The sequence below is a fragment of the Eutrema salsugineum genome, unplaced genomic scaffold (assembly GCF_000478725.1).
Source record: "Eutrema salsugineum unplaced genomic scaffold, Eutsalg1_0 scaffold_8, whole genome shotgun sequence".
In the NCBI taxonomy this organism is placed as follows: Eukaryota; Viridiplantae; Streptophyta; class Magnoliopsida; order Brassicales; family Brassicaceae; genus Eutrema; species Eutrema salsugineum.
Genome location: NW_006256414.1, coordinates 2,687,480 through 2,708,080, shown reverse-complemented (window position 1 = coordinate 2,708,080; position 20,601 = coordinate 2,687,480). Strand labels below are relative to the sequence as shown.

The following is a 20,601-nucleotide window of genomic DNA, read 5'->3' as shown; positions in this document are numbered from 1 at the left end:
TCAATAACCATATTGAGATATACCTAATTATACGAATATAGCCATAGCAAAAGTCAGTTAGGTGAATAACCAATTGATATTTTTGGATGAAAACCTTAAACAAAAGAAAATTGTACCAAACTATATTATTAATATATAATAGTTACCATACATTTTATTACTAGAAATTACATAAAATAACTTAGAAAACAAACATTTTTATTTAACTAACACACTTGGAATCAACTTTACTCAAACAACCCAATTTTTTTGTTAAAATCATATAAATCCTTTTGAACTTGTTTTACTAGGAAAATGTCATTATGTAATCTAATTAATTTAATTATATGTTTTTGTGTTTTAACTTTTAACTTTTAACCCTAATTTTTCAGAGAAAACATTAAAACCGAAACATTTCTTCCTCCCGACTCTCTGTATCCTCTTGTTCTCTGTCTTCTCTCGTTCTCTGGGGATTAGGGTTTTGTTGAGCGACGGCAACGACGAAGGCAAAGATCTGAGGCGGCTACCTACTGTTGATATCCGGCGGGTTGCAAGGCTTCATCGGCGGTTTAGGGTTACCGGCGTAGAGTGTTTCATTTACTCGGATCAGTAAGAGATGTTTTCCGGCGGCGAAGGTAAATACGAGAAATCAAACGTGTTTTTTCGGTTGTTTACATCATTTTCCAAGTGTCGGTAGTTTGATTTGGTGAAAACATATTTTGTTCGAAAAAGTTCTTGGGTTTCATTTAAAATTTCTATGAATATGTTGGTTTAGTATTTCTGATTTCAGATCATATATTTGAAACCCGATAAGGTCTAACAGATTTCCAGTAACTGAGACGCATTCTGAGGCAGAAATTTTTATTTTGAATTTGGAGGGTATAGGTTGAAGAATATTAAAAGGATTGCTGATTTATTATTTAAAGGATGACAGAATTGTAATTGATGTATGAAATGCTGGGATAGATAGATTCTTCCGATAGGTTATTTTGGTGACAAAATTGTGATAGAATTGTGACAGAATTTGTTTATGGTGACAGAATTGTTGTTGTCTTTATGACAGGATTATTATGTAATCGTGACAGAATTTTATTATGGTATCGTAGACTCATAGAGAAATTTTTTAATATTCTGCAGATATGGGGTCACATAGTGGGACGAAATATTATCCTCCTCGATTCTATCTTATGGGAAAATCGCCTCTGCAGAACAGAAGTTTGAATCACAACTGTTTCTTGAATTTTTTTGGGAGGGTGAAAGAAGGCATAGGTGTTGATGTTTTTAACAACATCAAGGATACTTCTTCGGTTGGAGTAATTTTGAAGTTGGCAGACATGGATTATATACCGTCTTCCAATCTTGTTCACAACTTCCTGACATGACAGTTGTCCATAGAAAATGTGCATGAGGTTTGGATATTGATTGGAGATCAGCCCATCAGGTTCTCTCTGCATGAGTTCGCGGTAATTACCGGATTGAATTGTGAGGAAATGGCGGATGAAGAAGAAATGGAAATAGAGGACTCTGATTTCTGGAAAGAGTTTAAAATCACTGGAGGTGGACCGAAATTTAAACATAAGGAGTTGGTGTTGTCTAGATGTAGGACATGGAGTTTTGAGAATAGGAAAGTGATTGGATTGTTATGCATTCTATCGATAGGAAATCCTTGGAATATCCCAAAATAGCAGAATTCCTATGAAGTATGCAAGAAGAGTGTTGGATTTGGAAGCATTTGAGAGGTATCCATTGGGGAGGGTTAGATTTCAAAGCATCGTGGATTCCATAAAATAGTAAGCTTTGATAGGAGTACCTATGTAGTCCATGGTTGTGTCCATGTGCTGATCATATGGGGATAAGAATCGCTGCCTTTAATTTCTTGGTAGAAAAATTTGGTTTTAGGAATGAAGCAGCAGTTGTTGTCCCTCTTCTCCGTTACAGATCAAGTCGCAAGCGATTTGATTTTGAAGCTTTGTTGTTGCGGGAAAAAGAACAACACACAAAGGTAATATTAATTTGATGATAGAAATTTTGATTTAGAATTCTGTTGTTAAATGAAAGTTGTGTAACATTTGGTACCTTCTTCTTTCAAGGTACGTGTGAGGCATATGTCGGAGAAGGCTGAAGAAGAATTATTTCATGTTTGGCCAGTAGGAAACATGGATACAAACTTAAAAATCTGGTTGGAGATATCAAGCATGGTTGCCTTGATGTATTTGTCTGGGATGCAGCAAGTGTCCGAGATTGTCCTCCTGAAAACTGTAAGGAGCGAAAGAGTTCGAAGGGAAAGAGTAAGAAGGCAAAGAGTGGTAGCGATGATGATTTGGTCAATAAGGTTTCTGAGAAAATTCTGCAGAAGAAGAGCAAAAGAAAGGATCAGGACGAAGGTGAAGATAGGAAGAAGAAGAGGAAAAGTTAAGGCAAACAGATTGTGAGGGATGAGGAAACTGAGAAAGATGACACTAATCTGGACGTCACCTTACGAGACAGAATGAAAAAAAAAGAAGTAGAGAAGGGAAAGTGACATTGAGAGAGCGTTTGAAAACGAGCTTTTGTCTAGAGGATTAGTGTCTTTGATAGAAGCTTTGAGTAGCAAGGTGCATTAGGAAGCAAAATCTCTGAACGGTTGGGTGACTTCGAAAGAAAATTTGACTCTTTGGACCAGAAGATTGGCAATGTTGAGAGTGATGTCACAAGAATGAAGCAAACCCGACCTGAAACTGTGGCAGAGGCAGAGTCTACTACCGTTGATCAAAGCGGCACAGAGGGATAATTTAAGTGCTCAAAATCCTCTGGATGGTTTTCCACACTTTCCATAGAATCATCATTGGCACTGTGGCAGATTGTATCCATTGCAATTGCAGATTTTGAGAATTTATAGAATGATTTGTTTTCAGTTAAGCATTTTTGGTTTTTTGAAATCCCATCCTAAGAATTATGACAAATTGCATTTTTTTTGTTTTGTTTTTGAGATGTTCATCAAGTGCCAAAAAAGTGATACAAAAACGTATTATTGAACTAAAATTCACTCTCAGGATAAGAAAGTGAAAATAGCTATAGAAAAACTGCTAAATAGGGAACAATTAACTGAATATATTTATACTTTATATGATCATAATATCATCGGGTTACAATCAATAGGACAAAACCAATTACAAATTAAAATTACATAACGAGGAAATGTAACCAAGCATGCTCCTCCAATCTGAAGCTTGTCAGATGGAAAAAATAATATAATCATAAGACTTCGGAAACTAAATTTGATGCAAAATATATATGTTCAAAGGTTGATTCACATTTTTGATGGAGTTGGTCCACGACAATGCTGGCTTTCCTCGCAACCTCTCTTGTAAGGATTTGCTGGTTGCTTTGTGCAGGAACCAGGTTTTGCTTTATCACAAGGCATACCATGATCTCCACGAATAAGATCACGATAATTTATGGCTCTTGCCTCAATCTTGGTTGCTGCAAGAGCCAAGAAAACAATAAAAACGAGAGATAGAATAACCTTGAGACTTTTAGACATCTTCATATTATTATTGATTGTTGTTTTATTTAGTCTTTCAAATAAATTAAATATATAAATAAGTTATAAAAAAACTCCAATCAGGAGTTCAGTTTTTCTAATTTATATATTTAATTGTATTTGGAATTGGTTCTGTGGGATTTTGATGAAGATGTTATTAGTGTTTAAATAGTGGAGAAGAGATGGATTTCAATGTTGGTTATCTTTGGATGATGATTAGTAACCACAGAGATTTTAGTAAACAGATGTTGTTTTAAGTAAAGACTAGATTCTAACCCCGTGCGGATGCACGAGAATTTCGTTAGACACGAGAATTTCAATTTTAATAAATTATAAATGTAATTGATACTTATTTTTGTGTTTAAATATAATTTATTTGAAGATTAATTTTCTTTTTTTAGTTGTCTCAAATTAGTTTACTATCTTACATGTTTTGACAAACTAACACGCATAAGATTATAAAATTATAAAAACATGATCCTAATCCGTTCTATCATTATATTGTATAATATAAATATTTATTCATTATGAATTTATAGAATTTTTGACTTATTGATTTGGATTAAAAACTACAATAAGCATATTTGTTTATCATATGTGATATTATAAAAATATTATTAAAATTAAGATATTTAGATATAGTCTAATTTTTAAATTAAATATAACCTATCTAATAAATTGAAAGTGATTTAACTTAATATCTACATTTTCATAATTAAATTTAACTCCCATTAAGGTAAATTTTCATATTATTAGATATAACCTTAATTAAATCTAAATATTAAATGAAATATAACCTATATTTAATGAAGCCTAAATTAATTTAAATTAATATCTAAATGTCGAAATTAAATATTTAATAACAATTTTTTTTTAAAATATGAATTTTAAGTTAAATCTAATCTATATTTAGGAAATCTAAAGTAATCTAATAATATCTTAATTTCGGAATTAGATTTATATATAACAGAAAATATATTTTTTAAAAATAATATTGCAACAAATTGGGATAATCTTAAAAGAGTTTCCAAATAATTTTTTAGAAAATTTTTTTAGAGTGTTTGGATACAGAAGCTAAAAATGCTTCTGTTTTAATATAATAGATTTGGATAATGTTTTTTTAAACTCAATCCAGACATTCTTTCTCTTGCAATAACTATAATAAGCTTTTTCTTTTTTTTTTTGTAGTCAAGATTGTAGCTTTAATTAAGTTAAAAAAAGGTTGTGAAAATTATTATTGTACAACGAATTAGTCATAGGTAGAAGTAGAAATACTATTGTTATATTAGCTGAAAAGTAATATTGACTAGATTTTTGGTTATGGAGTTTTAATTGTTTGTTTCCTCTTCTTCTTCTTATTTTTTGAATTAGTTTCTGGTGTAAATAAGTCCACTATATCATATGATGCTACAGTTTTTTTTTTTTTTTGTAATTGCTACAGAATTTGAGATCAGTTGATACCAAATAATAAAATAGTTACAATTTTGTCTTAGATAGTTTAGAAAAATGTTCAAGCACAGACTGATGTAAGCCTATGTATACATTGAAACATGACAAGAAATTGACGCCAACGGACTGCGCGCTTACAATGCCAATTGAATATTTGTACGAGTTAGAACAAGTATACATATTTTTCAGCTAGATATATATGCACATTTTTTAGATATTTTTGTTTATGATTAAGAACATGATTATACAGCAAAATTAATCATAAAACAATTTTCTGATAAAAAAAATCATTAAAAAAGTAAACGAGGACAAACATTGTGTTAGTTGATTTTATTAGATGAAAGATGAACTAAAGCATAAATACTAGGCAACAATTGATAGAAATGATGATCAACTAAAGTATGGAGTGCTTTAGTTCATGTAATAGTATGGATTCTTTTCTTTCTTGTAGAAACGTGAAATTTATTAATCAACAGAAATATAATATCTACACCTGGAGCACACATGCTGGAAAAAAAACACAGAGCAGGATTAGACAATCTAACACAACAAAATAACCACATGAGAGATCACAAACACTTTGCCAGCGAGTTAACATATCTATGTTGCTCTCATCCTGAAGAGGGTTTAGTACGGGACCTGATTTCCTTAGCTATGGTGTTTGAAAGGTGAAGAGGGGAAGGATAACTCTTCTTCTTCTTGAAATATCTGTTATGTTACAGACATCCCAAATTAAGAGAATGCTGTTTCAGTTTTTTCTTCAGTCTCTTAAAATAGCTTACTTTTTTGGTTAAAATTCACCTTATATATGCTTAATCTTGGCACTTAAGATTGTTTGCTTTATATCAAGATATGTAAGAGTTGTTTTAGTCATTTCATCTCAGTCTTCTATTTGTTACTATCTTTGGATCCAAAGAAGAATCGAAATAAGGACTGACTTGTGAGAGCACATATTGACTCTCAAGAAGTGTCTATAGAGTAAAGACAAAGGAAAGACATGGTGGATGAGGAAGCCGAAGAGGTTGAAATTAAACACCCAACCCGATGGGTTAGTATTTATCATTTATTTAAATCAAATTCAAAACTAAACTAAATAATTTATCCTAATTACCCCTACATTCACTTATGTTAGTGAAATTCTCTGAACTTGAATATTCTTGGTTATGATTCTTTTCCAGAATCCCATGCTAATAAGAATGACAAATTGCATTTTTTTAAAGTTTTTGAGATGGTAGAGTGCAAAAAAGATGATACCAAAACATATTATTAAATAAAGTTCACTCTCATGATAAGAAAGTGAAAATAGCTAGAAAAAGTGTTAAATACCGAACAATTAACGAAATTTTTTTATATTATATGATCATAACATCATCGGATTACAATCAATTACAAAAACAATTACAAGCTATAATTACATAACAAGGCAATGTAATTATTCATTAAAAATTAATATGAGGATGCCATTTGTAAAAATCAACCAAGCTTAGTAGTCCAGTCAGAAGCTTACCAAAAAATGATGTAAAAAAAATATAGTCGCAAGAGTTAGGAAACTAAATTTAATGCAACATATATATGCTGAAAGGTTGATTCACATTTTTTCTGGAGATGGTACACGGCAATGCTGGCTTCCCTCGCAACCCCTCCTGTAAGGATTCACTGGTTGCTTTGTGCAGGAACCAGGTTTTGCTTTATCACAAAGCCTATCATGATCTCCACGAATAAGATCACGATAATTTAGGGTCCTTGCCTCAGTTTTGATTGCTGCAAGAGCCAAGAAGACAACAAAAACAAAAGATAGAATAACCTTGAGACTTTTAGACATCCTCATATTATAACTGATTGTTGTTTTATGTAGTCTTCCAAATAAATTAAATAAATAAATAAGTAATAAAAAAAACTCCAATCAGGAGTTCAGTTTATCTTATTTATATATTTAATTTATTTGGAATTGATTCTGTGAGATTATGATGAAGAGGTTATTGGTGTTTATATAGTGGAGAAAAGATGGATTCCAATGTTGGTTATTTTGGGATGATGATTAATAACCACACAGATTTTAGTAAACCGATGTTCTTTCAGTAAAGAGTTGGATAGTGTTTTCTTAAAATCAATCCAGATATACATTCTCTTGCAATGACTATAATAAGTTTTTTTCCTTGAAAAGATTAAAGCTTTAATTAAGCAAAAGAGCTGTGAAATTAATATTACAACGAATTAGTCATAGGTAGAACTGGAAATGCTATGCTAAAAAAGTAATATTGATCAGTCTTTTTGTTGTTACTACCTTTGGAAGATGCCATCTGTTTTCTTTACTCGTTTCCTCAGCGGTCAAAAATTTCCTGCGAAGCTCTTTCTCTAAACAAGCTGTTTTCATGCCTATACTAGCTTTCTTTATTCGACTTCAAAGAAGAATCAAAATAAGAAAGACCCGCTTGTGAGATCACATTATTAACTCTCAAGAAGTGTCTGTAGACATGGACAAAAGGAAAGACAATGGTAGATGAGGAAGCCGAAGAGATTAAAACACCCCGACCTGAAAATAAAACAAACCAATAAAGTGCAATGTGGTTATATATCTATTTGCCTTTCCTTTCTATAAAACTCAGACTAGTCTCCCCAAGCTCTTAAAAATTCGGGATTTCTACAACTTAACAACATTTTATTGATAACTTCTCAAAAAAAAAAAAAAAAAAATTTAACAACATCGATCTATATCTTCACAAAAACTTAACATCTGATCTATGGTTATGATATATCATAGATGGTACTATTATCATATCAAAAAAGAAAGTGATAAATATGTAAAAATTAGTTCCAGAACCAGATTTCTTTCTTTATTACAATCAATATTGTAATAATACAATGAAACACACAAAAAAAAGAAGCGATGAATATTGTAGAATAATTTAAGAAGCCCATGGGAAACAGTTAGGTTGACCACCATCACGTCTATCCCTACATGGTGCTGGCTCGTAAATGCTCCAAATACATTCTCTGCAAACTCCAACTTTGCTCTTCGGATTATCGTCACGATCAGCTCTAAAAATATCAAACGTCGCTGTATTGCCAGGCCAAGCAAAATTGCAAGTGTATACCGTTGTTTTGCGGAGGTTAACACGAAATCTGAAATCAAAACTCTGTCCTGGTCCAAGTGAAATAAATCCCTTATCGTCACCTTTGTTTCTACAATGCACGGTCAATGTCGCACGCGTCACAAGTTTGTTGATGATAACAACATGTTTGGGTGATAAGAGCGCAGACGCAGATGACGTCGTTGCAAGGATGATTAGCATGAAAATAATAGTGTGGTTCCTTGAGAGAGCCATTTTTTTTTTTCTTTTCTTGTGATATTTGTCGGGGAGTAAGTATTTATAGATGAAATAACATTTAATGTATAATACGTTTTTGGGAGAAAGATTTGGAAATCTATATATTGGTTATATTATCGCGTATATATTTATTTCGTTTGACTAACAAATAAGTGTGTAGAATTGAATAGAAACGTATCAATAATTAATTACTTGCCTCATTGAGAAAAACTAAATTGAAAAAGCCATGATTTGTTTCCGTGATGGTTTTTTTTTTCTGACATGTGTTAGGAAAGTAGTAAAACTATTAATTACCACTTGCCTACTAGAAAAAATAATAATAAGAGATAAATATCATATTTATATTATTTAAGAGGTTGAAAACTAAGGGAGGGTTTTCATATCTTTAGCTCGGTTAAATCCACTAACCGGTACACAACACTACTTCAGGTTAGGTTTATATTTACCGGTTAATTCCACTAACCGGTACGTTGGGGTATGGTACAACAACATACCTGAATAAACCGTTGTTTGGGTAGCAAACAAGAACACTCCAAATTCCTCCGGTCCAGCAACGTCTCAGTACCATTAGCTACTTCTTCATGGGTTCTGCTTTTGGATTCAGGGAACCTTGTGCCCGAGAGCTTACTTCTTGGAAAAGCAATACAGGTCCTGCACTAGCTAGGAAACTATTCACATCTTGTTCTTCACCCTTTTCCAGAAAGTTTCATCAAGGAAAAAAAAACGGTATGTGGCGAACCGGTCCCTGGGACGGTCAGGCTTTTAGGGATGCGCTTGATATGAGTGATAATTCTGTAACTGAGGTCAAGCCCAACAATTTTCAAGTGTTAACTGCTGTAACAGAAGCTTTTCTCTCTGTTTTACAGACTTTGAAACTATGATACGACAGGGTGAATGTAATGTGCGAAGAGAAATTGAATTGTACTAAAGAAAATCCGATAGACTCTTAAGCCAAAAAAACACCCGGAAGATAATGTATTTAACTGTCAAGAGAACTCCGACCAACATCAAAAGGGCCAACTAAGAAAGAAACTTCGAAAAAACAAAAAGTGCTTAGAAAACAAAACAAAACAAAGTTCCAATGGCATTTGAATAATAAAGCAAATCTAAGCTTTGATGACTCTAACCATAGAACTTGGCCTTCTCTTCAGCAGTCTGGAAATGACCGTGTCCAAATTTGGAAGAAACGTCAATGAACTTGAGCCTGATCTCTTCCATAGCAACTCTAGACGTCTGCTTCACCAATGACTGTCTCAAAGTCACCACACGTTTCTTTGGCCCCACGCAACAGCCCTTGATCATCAGATAATCTTCCTTCACTATCCCATAGTGGGGGAATCCTCCCATCGGTGTGATCTCCTTCTCGGTTCTGAAAACAGAAACAGAACATAAAACAAAGTCAATTTCACTACACAAACGAGCAGAAACATCTCAAGATTGGTTGTTTTAATACCTGTCAAACTCGGTCATGGCTGAGTGAGTCTCCTGGCCAACTTTCCCAAGCCGGTAAATTTTCTTGTTCATCTCAGTACGGTGGTGGTACCCGTTTTGTCCAGCTCTAGCCACTGTGTACGAGACTCTAGCTGGATGCCAAGCTCCGATACAAGCCACCTTGCGGAGTCCACGGTGAGTTTTTCTTGGAAGTCTGGTCACACCCCATCTTGTAACAACACCTTCATAACCTTTTCCTTTGGTGACACCGATGATATCAATCATTTCATCTTTCTGGAAGATGGCATCAACAGGGACTTGCTTCTCGAACAGACTGTAGGCATAGTCAACCTTCTTTGCTATATCTCCACCATTGACCTGAATCTCGTTCAGATGTGCCTTCTTCTGCTTTAGCCCCTTCATTTTCTTTATCTATAATGCATGTCCAAAAGTTATTAAAAACGAATTAAGTAAATGAAACTAATTATTGTCCATATTGAGAAAGATGAAAACCTGAGTGTGAGCAAGAACTCTGATAACAGTGCAGTACTTCTTCATCTTCTCCAGTTGGCTTTGAATGTCCTTCTTTCCTTCTTCGGTTTCAAGCTTCTTTGAGTATTTGATGAAAGCCTTCTTCTTTGACTTGCTCCAGTTCTTGTAGAACCTTCTCCTTACTTCTTCGCTCAAATGCTGAGCCCATACAGTGCATAGACTGCGGAGACCACGGGGTGTCTTCACATACCCAACCACACCAACAACCACCATTGGAGGTGTCTCAATCACAGTCACAGCTTCGCATGTTTCCTTCTTGTGGAGCTCTGTCAATTAAATTTACAGATATCAGCACAAACAAAAAAAACACATGAAACAATTCTGTGAATCTATAAGAATCAAAGAGTGAGAACATACTTGATCCAGGTTTTTCAACCTCTCTCACAATGTGAGTCATTCCAGCTTTGTATCCCAAGAAGGAGGTGAGCCTGCACGGCTTAGAGGGGTCATCCTTAGGGAAGGCCTTCACTGTTAACACAAACAAATTTGGTGTGTCAGATAAAAACAGCACAAGCCATTTGAAACAGTATACACATTATGGCACATTGATAATCATTTTTATTTAAGAATGAAAACAAATCGAATGCTCTCACAATGAGGAGCGAGAACACATTATATTAGATCAATATATCTCTTTGGTGTATGAATTAAAGATAGGCAAAGCTTATATTATATAACTACCTTTTCCACGGTGTCTGTTAGCTCTTTTCCTTGGAAGGAAACCCAAAGAACCGTGTCTTGGATGCTCAAACTTTCTGTGAGACATACTGTCAACTACAGAGCAAATGCAGTCAAATAAGATGAGAAATTACACAAAAATAACAACTGAAAACAATCCTAAATGATATACTAACAAACCAATCACCGGAATGATATATTTGTTTGCAAGAATACGCAAAAAAGTCCAATATTCATACATCGCAACCTTAACACGATATCCATGGAATTTGTATCAATAGAAAAAACCATAAAACAATTTAAGAGAAGCGTTCATGAACATACTAAGATAGAGACAAAACAAAACAAAGCACATAAGGATACTCCCAGTAATTCTGGTAATATGATACAAAATGTTCCCTCGATCAAAGGCCTATGGCATCATTAAGATAGCCAAATCTCAAGCTCATTTTGTGTTTCTCACCAGATACCATTAAAAATGGTATCCAGCAAAAGAGCGGATCAGAGACTCCAGCCTTGATTTTATAAATTTTCCGAGGGTTTTCATTTCGATCATAACCAGAAGAAGCTGAGGATATACAGATGTGCCAAGATTTTCAAAACCAAAAGACAATTTTTTTCGTACAAAATTGCATCACAATTGGAAATCAAGCAAGTACAGATTGTGAAACTAAGATCAAGACAATTCAGAGAACCGAACACGAGTTTATGAATACAAATAAATGAAAACTGAGTGAACAAAGCAAATCGATGATGAAGTGAGAGACAAACCAAATTCTCAGAACAAGGCAGATTCATTAAACAATAGCAACCGAAAATTCAAGATAAGCTTGTGTACCTTACAGATTTAGACGGCGGTGAGAGGAGAGAAAATTTTGGGCAGTGGCTAGGGATTTTCTGGAAGAAGGTATTTATACTCTCTTGTCTGTCTAGGGTTTACAGTTTCTGATATTAGGGTTAAGCCCAAATTTTCTGACAATGGGCTAGCCCGTGGTTAGGTTGTAAAATAGCCCGGCCCAATTTAAAATGGAATTGTTTTAGGCGTTAGCCCAACCTTGCAATTGTTTCTAATAGGGATGGACATAATATTCGAAAATTATGAAATCTGTATTTTCATCCATATTAAAAATGTGTAATTCTTTTTTTTTTTATAAGTATGTGAATTTCATTAATAATGATATTGTTTGTAAACTTAAAAAAAGAGCAGAGCTAAAAGCCGTTCTTTGCCAAAAAAAATATAAAAAACAAGGAAAAGTCGAACTAATAAATAACCAAATCCTAGAAATTTAGTAACTAGTCATATCTGAGCCATGTTTCCATTAGATTAGAGAAAGCCTTTGTCTTCCTCTTTGCCAGAATAGCATCACAAATCAGCCGGTCAATGGATTTGAAGATGACTGAAGGGGAGGAGGCAGAGTTGCTATGAAACCGTTTGTTCCTTTCATACCAGATGTTGTAGATAGTGGCGTGAGAGACCAGTTTCTTAAGAATCCTAGGGCATGAGGAGTCCTGAATCTCCAACCAAGTGAAAAAAGCAGTCCAAGTGTGAAAGAGAACAGAGCGATAACCCAGCCGTTTGATAACCATTTCCCATACTTGTTCGCTTATATCATATCTCAGAAACAAATGATCACGGTTTTCTTCGAAGGAGAGGCAAAGGCAGCAGTGGGGATCGATGTTCATACCCCATGAAACAAGCCTTGCTCTTGTTGGTAGACGGCCGAGGTGGGCAAGCCACATATTGAAAGCATGCCTCGGTATATGGCCTTTGAACCAGACATTAACAGTCCAAGGTTGTAAGGCATTCCGCGGACGAATTGCCTCCCAAGTGAGTTTAGCTGAATACTCGCAGAGAGCTTTGTCACCCACCTGCCAAAAAAAAGAGTCGACTTGATTGGAGAGAGAGGGTAGAGGAATCGAGCAAAGGTGGATATGAAGCTCCTCAGCCTCTGCTGACCTCGCCAGTCTAAGTCTCCACCTTGAAGATGAACAACAAGACGCGGCAGATGAGGAGAGAGGAATCCCGAGCTGGCGCGGGCCACTGGGTCCAAAGAGATGGATCAGAGGTCCTAAACTAGACCAGTTGTCCAGCCAGAAGTTTGTGTGTTCGCCATTACCGAGTCTACATCGGAAAAACTGAGATGCAAGAGGTCTGAGACTCAAGATAACTTTCCAAATCCAAGAAGACTGATTTTTCTCATCCAAGTTCCAAGAATTTCCACCTTGAAGTCTGTGTGCGCGAGTCCAAGAAGCCCATAATGAGTCATTCTTAGCCAGAAGCAGCAAGACTAATCTCAGACAAAGTGTTTTGTTCCAGACCGCAAAGTTTCTAAGATCAAGCCCACCTTCATTCTTTGGGAGACATATTGCTTCCTAAGAAACCTTAGCAACAGCTCTTTTGGTGATGTCTCCATTCCAGAGGAAACTAGAGCATAGAGATTCGAGCTGTTTCAGACAGCCCTTGGGAAGGATGAAATCTGAGGCCCAAAAATTTATAGTGCTGTAGATAACCGATGCAATCAGCTGTTTCCTTCCTGCATAAGATAGAGCCCGAGAAGACCAAGAAGAAAACCGTTTCGAAACCTGGTCGAGTAAAGGTTTGTAATCTGAGATTCTTAGCTTACGATGCATCAGGGGGAGACCCAAATATCTAATTGGCATTGAACCGAGGGAGAAACCAAGGCCAGAAATGTCACTAGTTTCTGCATGGTTCAAGCCAGCAATGAATAGGTTAGTTTTGCTTCTGTTCGTGGTGAGACCGGAGCAACGAGCGAAGGTATCCAGAGTATCGGTGATAGCTTCTAAAGAGGACTTCTCTCCATCAAAAAATATCATAATGTCATCTGCAAAGGCGAGATGAGAGACTTGGGGGTTAGAAGCTGAGGGATGAAAACCAATAGACCCGTTGTTGTAGTTATCGTTAAGCATGTTGGAGAACACTTCCATGGCCAAGACAAAAAAGATAAGGAGACAGGGGGTCTCCTTGTCTTAACCCCTTTGAACCTCGGAAATAGCCGCATAACTCGCCGTTGATGGCGATTGAGAAGGTAGTGGAGGTGAGGCAGTTACGGATGAGTTTAACAAAGTAAGGAGGAAATTTCAGGGCCTGGAGGGCGTGAGTAATGAAGTCCCAGTTGACAGAGTCGAAAGTTTTCTTCAAGTCAACCTTCAGCATCGATCTCTTGGAAATGTTCTTCCAGCTATATCCTTGAACCAACTCAGTCGCCAGTAATACATTCTCAACCAGCAGCCTACCCGGGATGAAAGCCGATTGAGTGTTGGAGATAATAGATGGCAGGATTTGCTTCAAACGGTTGGCAAGGAGTTTGAAGATTACTTTGTACACCGTGTTGCAACAAGCAATTGGTCTATACTCCGAGATTTTAGTGGCATTAGGCTTCTTGGGGATCAGAGATAAAATGGTTGCATTCCACTGTTTCAGCAGCTGACCCGAAGAGAAGAATTCAGAGACAGCATCAATCATGTCTTTGCCAACTGTTTTCCAGTGAGCCATGAAAAAATCCGCAGGATACCCATCCGGGCCTGGGGCTTTGCTTTTTGGGAGGCTAAAGAAGGCTTGCTGGATGTCAAAAGGGGTGAAAGGGGCGGAGAGCACAGCAATCACACTATCAGAGCATCGAAACAGCACAAGAGAAGCAATTCGATCTGGCGAAGAAGGACAGGCTTGAGACGGACCACCAAGGAGGTTTTCATAGAAGGAGATGATGTGCTGCTTGATGCCATCCTTGGTGTCAATGATATTGTTAGCATCATCGGTGAGGTAAATGATCTGGTTTCGAGCTTGGCTTGAGATGATGGAACGGTGAAAATTGGCGGAATTTGAGTCACCCGCTTTAAGCCATCTGACTCGAGATTTCTGACGCAAAAAAGACTCTTCCGCACGAGCAAAGGTTAACCATTTCTCATGAGCTTCACGCTCACGAAGAGCAGCACCTGGAGATGGGGAGTTATGCAGTTCATGTTGGCAGGCCAGGAGAGCATCAAAAGCTTCTTTCGTCCTTTTTTCAATACCAGAGTAATTATCACGACTGAAGGATCGGATGATGCTTTTAAGCTCTTTAAGATTTTTGAAGACATAAAGCATCTGCGTGCCTGCAAAAGGAAGGGCATTCCAACAGCCGTTTATAACATCTGCGAATTCTGGATTGTGGTTGAGCAAAGTGAAGAACTTGAAGGGGGCTTTCACTTTTGGTTTAAACGAGTCAAGAAAGATGCAGCAGGGACTGTGATCCGATATACCTGGATCACCAAAGACACCAATAGAGTTAGGGAATGAGAAAAGCCAAAGATCATTCACCAGGATCCTATCAAGTTTTTTGGCGATGATTCCAGCCGGCTGCTTGTTCGTCCAGGTAAAAGAGTTGCCACAGAAAGGTAAATCTGAGAGAGAGAGGCTTTGGTGAGACAATGAGAGAATTCTCTCATACCCGGAGAAGAAAAGGACCCATCCGCAGAAGAATGCTCAGAGGCGAACAATGTTTGGTTGAAATCACCTAAGACAGCCCAAGGTAAACCCGCTATATGTGGAGAAGAAGCCCGAAGCTCTAACTCAGACCAGAGCTGCTTCCTCACATCTCTGAAGTTGGATCCATAGGTAAAAGTGACAGCAAGTTCCTTGTCGAGGAAAGGAAATTTCGCCACACAAGAAATAGCTTGGAGAGATTTGCTAATAACTTTGACCTGAATTGATGGATGCCATATAACCCAGATCCTGCCTAAGTCTGAAAATTCATAGTTAGAATCAGAACACCATGCCGGAAAGTTTTGATGAATAATAGAAGGAGCCTTCAAGATATTTACACGGGTCTCCACAAGATCCTCGAAAACCGGCTTATTAACCTTAATCCAATTCCTAAAATCGCGCTGCTTTATTTTATCGTTAATACCTCTTATATTCCAACAAAAAATATCCATAAGAGGGAGAGAAGGTTAGAGGATAAGGGGGGCTCCACCCCTGGCACGAGCTTTTGATTGCTTCTGAATTCTCTTGGAGAAAACCTGGATAAACCGATCACCATCATCAGGATTATCTTCCTCATCAGACAAGCAATTGTCATCCGAGCCAGAAGAGTGACCAGAAACAAGGGGATCTTTTCCCGGAGAGAGGAATAACTCAGAGTTGAGATCAACACACAGACTACCGCGACCGAACCTGAAGAGAAGCCTTGGAAAAGTCCTGAGGAGGAGCCTTCTTCGAGGCGGATATGGGATCTTCAAGGTTCGATGCACCCGACGTGCCAGCAATAGTCGAAACAGCAATTGGAGGATTCGGGACCACTGGCTTTCCCTCAAGAGAAGGAGGAACAGGGGCCTTATGTCCCTTATCCTGCACAAGAGAGAGCGTAGAGGTCGGGGTCTTCGAGGTGGAAGCCTTTGAGGCAGGAGGAAGAACATTCCGATGGGCATTGGGGGGTTGAGGAACAATGGGTAACAGCTTTTGAATCGGATCTTTACCGTTGCATTGGTCTTTCTTTGCCCTGGGGCAAGAATCAATTTTGTGCTTAGTTGAAGAGCAGACGCTGCACAAAACTGAAGCTAAGGAACAACGCAAGGCAGTATGGCCAATTTTCTTGCAGAGACTGCAGAGAGACGACAACCACGGGCTCGATACTTTGATTCTCCGAACTTCACCAGACGCAAATTGAACATTTACAGCTTAAGGAATGGGCTTTATGGGGATCAATAACAGTGTAGACCTTCGCCACTTCAATATTGGTGAGGTTCTCCGTTGCTGGGTGAAGGCAAATCGGATGCCCGACGAGTCCAACAATTTCTTTCAGACCATCTCTGTTGAAAAACTGAAGAGGGACTCCTGTGAAATCGAGCTAGACAGGAACCGTTGAAAGCTCAAGTTTCTCCGCTTGGACTCCCGGAGACCACTTTGCCACGAACATTTTTTGACCATTGACCTGCCACAGACATTGGCTGAGAATACGGCGCCTGGTGTTAGGACATGGAACTCGGAAGAGGAAGGCGTGACCATCCATTTTTGAGACAGAGATATCGCGCCTTTGGCGACTCCAAATACCATTCACAATGGCATGAACAGCACCACAGGGCGGCGGTTCTTCATAGAACTGACCAATGATAAAGCTTTCCAAAGATTTCTTATTTTTCTCAATAACAGAATTTGGGATTTTGACGCAAGCTTCCCCAGAATCTAAGGTGAAGGGGACACCTTCAGGCACAAGGGAGTTTGATTTAACCTTTACCAGATCTTTCCAGAGCCGGAGAGGGTGTTGAGCATTACTTCCAGGAACGGTAGTAGCTGGAAGAGACGGGTTTGTAGAGGGAGGAGATATCGGTTTTTGCTGGTCCTCGACCTCGATCGGGGGCTGATTTGGGTGAGAAGCAGTGAGTGGAGCATCAAAAACATTCGTCGGGTTTTCAGTCGGGGAAAAGGTTTGAAGTGGGAGGTTAGGGTTACTGGAAGCCATATCGTCGGTCGCTGTGTCGGCGGCGATTTGGGTTGCAGAATGACTGGAATTAGCTGGGGATTCGGGAATACCAGGTAATTTCAAGAGATCAGCCGGAACTGATTGGGTGGAAGCCAAATCTGAAGAATCAGCATCCAAAGTTTGAGAGAAAGGGGAAGAGAGGTCGACGGAACCAGTGGGGTTACTGCCAGAAGGGATTTTTTTGGGTTTCTTTTTCTTTGCCATCGGAATCGACGGAGAGGGCGGACGCCGAGATCGGCGCCGGTGAAGAGAGAAGGAAATGGATCGCGCTTTAGAAAGCTGTAAATTAGCACAAAAAGGGGTTATATAAAATTTCAAACTCGAAAGAGATTTCCCGAACTAACTAAGGATCAAAATCTTCGAAACAAAAAAACTTATGATCAAAATTATTTTATAGTTTTATTCCAAAAGGAAAAAAAATTATAAAATTGTCAAAAAGAGGATCATAAGTAAAAACTCGCCCAACTTGGGCTCAGGATCCACCAAACTAGATTTTGAATTCGACCTCTTCATTCAACTAGATAATAACTCCTGTTGAAATGGATGTGATATGCGCAACGAAAATCTAAAAAAACAGGCAATTGATATGTTTTGTCCCTATGTCAGTTGGATAAATATGTAAGTAGAAATAATATGGGATCCTAATCTCGTACAAATTAAAGGATCAGAACGTTTTTCTTAATTTCTTACTTCGTATTTGGATACATTCATAGGATAGTTATTTTTTTGGGACTTATAGTGTGATACTACCTCTGATCACTATATAACACAGTTACATACACACTTAGAAATGTATAACCATATACACACAAAGACACAATCACATATGTATTTCTTGAATCTCAATAAACCCAAGTTTCAGGATCTTAACGAACCGGGAGCTGATTTTCGACCGTTCAGGTTATCCACTCTAACCTTCGGCGTAACTTTCCCGCCGTGAGATCTCGGAGACGGTGGCCAATGACCGGAAGAAACCGCCATGTCCTTATGATGCATGAGACTCTCTAGAGCCTCTACAACGGCAGGCATCTTGGGCCGGTCTTTAGGGTTAGGGCTCACACATTGTAAGGCAAGAAGAGCTGTATCCTTAGCCGCCTTGACGGAGTATTGTCCGGCGAGCCTTGGGTCCATAACGCATCGAAGACGACGGCTGCTTGTAAGGTAAGGCTTTGCCCAGTCAATGATGTTTTGTTGGTTTTTTGGTCGTGATTTTTCGGTGGCTCTTCTTCCTGTTAAGAGCTCGAGTAAAACGACTCCGTAACTGTACACGTCACTCTTTGTGGTTAAATGCCCTGAATATATTGCTCCCAATACGTTAGATATTTAATTAATCATATAAAAGGTATTTGATAATCCCATAAAAAATAAAAGGCCTGCTCATACAAATTTGGGCACATTCACGTGAAAAAGAATTTTTTGTGCTCTGTTAAAACTGTTACGTAGCTATAATCTCTAAATTAATAATCTGAAATTTAATGTTGGAATTAAAAAAAACATATGCAAGAGCAAAAATTGTTGAAAAAGAGACAAAGAAAATTTGTGTGTATTAGTGTATAAACCTGTTGAAACATATTCAGGAGCAGCGTAACCATAAGTGCCCATGACTCGAGTTGTGACATGAGATTTGGATCCTTCTGGTCCCATTGTGGCCAACCCAAAATCTGATAGTTTTGCCGTAAAATCCTGAATGTTTTTAAGAACTGACATCAAAAATAATATATATACACTTTTCCCTTAAAAATTGTATATTGAATCATATCTTGTCTTTTTCCGTTTGATAATATGTTGTAAAAAAATAACTAAAAGTTTACCGAATCCAGTAGTATATTAGAAGTCTTGAAATCACGGTAAATGATTGGACTCTCTAAATCATGCAGAAACGCCAAACCTTTAGCCGCCGCCACAGCTATTTTCAACCGTGTCGCCCATGGTAGCGATATTGAAATCCCTGATGATATAATTACGATTAGAAAATAAAATGAAAAGCCGATTAATCATATATAATAAGAGTTGTATGACATGCGAGTATAATATTTTTTTTGTGAAAGGGTTAAGTACTATAATTATTGAAAATGTTCTTACGTTTAAAGAGGTGGTTTTCGAGGCTACCACGTGGCATGAACTCGTAGATGAGGACTCGTTCTTCCTCCTCGCAGCAGTAACCGATAAGCTTGACCAGATTTGGGTGCTTTAATTGTCCAAGAAGTATGACCTCAGACTGCATATGAACATGCATAAAACAGGTATATCAATTGTAATTGTAATTGTGTTTTACACCCCCAAAATAAAAAGTAATTGTATTTAGAGTAATAAGAAAATACAAATACGTGTATAATAGATGTCTAGAGATAATCAAAGTGGTTTCACCAACTATTATATTCTGCTGACAATAAAATGATTCTTATACGTTTTACGTGCCACCAAAAATAGAAACGACAAGCTCGTATGCCTAATCCATAATACAAACAAACATACTTTTCCATACAGTTTCATATCATAAAGTACTTAAAGATAAAGACGTGAGTCCAAGAAATCTTTGACTTCAGAATAAAAAAATCATGAGTGGTTTGTTGTTTCAGAACTGTATTTTGTGGTACCGTATCATCTGAACCATATATGTGTAATTACTAATTAATATGACATGTATAGAAATTAACTAACTCATATTTTAAAAACCAGTAACAAAGTGAAAATCTCAATAATTATCAGGCATGCAATTCAATGTATACGTTCTTACAAGCCATTCACGATGTCCTTGAAGCCCTTCGATGTCGAGTAGCTTAACAGCAACAGGCTGAGCCTTGAGGCTTTGTCGGAGATTCTCATCGATGTACCCTTTATAAACTTTACCGAATCCGCCTTCTCCAAGAAGATAGTTTCCAGAGAAACATTGAGTGATCATCTTGAGTTCACACATCTGAAAATCCACTAAATCAACTCCGAGAGTCTGTGCGAGATCTTCATTGATCCTAACTGACGAAGAACGGCTAAGATCAGCGAATGAGAGACGTCGGAAAGAAGGAAGTGGTCCGAGATGGTTTTTTGAGAACTCTGATCTCGAAGGTCGGCAACGGCTGAGATTTCCAAAGACAGTTTGGTCATCGACGGAGCAACAGTTTGAGGCAAAGGGTTTCCATAACGGTGAGGATTTGGTAGATGATGCTGTTGAGGAGTCTCTCAT

The 20,601-nt window shown here is 37.5% G+C and overlaps 4 protein-coding genes and 1 long non-coding RNA gene across 5 annotated transcripts; 1 reads left to right on the top strand and 4 right to left on the bottom strand.

Annotated features, from left to right (window-relative positions):
* Positions 1 to 426: 426 nt before the first annotated feature.
* LOC112081636 lies at positions 427 to 2,878 on the top strand. Its single transcript, XR_002896570.1, has 3 exons — positions 427 to 614; positions 1,117 to 1,981; positions 2,070 to 2,878. It is a non-coding gene; the product is annotated as an uncharacterized LOC112081636 (long non-coding RNA).
* A 180-nt stretch (positions 2,879 to 3,058) lies between these two features.
* Positions 3,059 to 3,635, bottom strand: LOC18009592 (protein RALF-like 9). The gene has a single exon (XM_006391932.2). The coding sequence runs from the start codon at positions 3,506 to 3,508 to the stop codon at positions 3,269 to 3,271; it is 240 nt and encodes a 79-aa protein (XP_006391994.1). The 5' UTR covers positions 3,509 to 3,635; the 3' UTR covers positions 3,059 to 3,268.
* A 4,222-nt stretch (positions 3,636 to 7,857) lies between these two features.
* Positions 7,858 to 8,277, bottom strand: LOC18009642 (S-protein homolog 5). The gene has a single exon (XM_006391930.1). The coding sequence runs from the start codon at positions 8,275 to 8,277 to the stop codon at positions 7,858 to 7,860; it is 420 nt and encodes a 139-aa protein (XP_006391992.1).
* Positions 8,278 to 9,192: 915 nt separating this feature from the next.
* Positions 9,193 to 11,838, bottom strand: LOC18009559 (60S ribosomal protein L3-2). The gene is made up of 6 exons (XM_006391929.2): positions 11,780 to 11,838; positions 10,945 to 11,037; positions 10,621 to 10,731; positions 10,225 to 10,529; positions 9,734 to 10,143; positions 9,193 to 9,649 (listed from the first exon to the last, which is right to left on the bottom strand). Exons 2-6 carry the CDS (start codon positions 11,027 to 11,029, stop codon positions 9,403 to 9,405), a joined length of 1,158 nt encoding a protein of 385 aa, XP_006391991.1. The 5' UTR covers positions 11,030 to 11,037; positions 11,780 to 11,838; the 3' UTR covers positions 9,193 to 9,402.
* Positions 11,839 to 18,278: 6,440 nt separating this feature from the next.
* LOC18009534 (probable serine/threonine-protein kinase PBL15) lies at positions 18,279 to 20,601 on the bottom strand. The gene is made up of 5 exons (XM_006391928.2): positions 20,158 to 20,601; positions 19,503 to 19,638; positions 19,232 to 19,368; positions 18,980 to 19,103; positions 18,279 to 18,712 (listed from the first exon to the last, which is right to left on the bottom strand). Exons 1-5 carry the CDS (start codon positions 20,599 to 20,601, stop codon positions 18,279 to 18,281), a joined length of 1,275 nt encoding a protein of 424 aa, XP_006391990.1.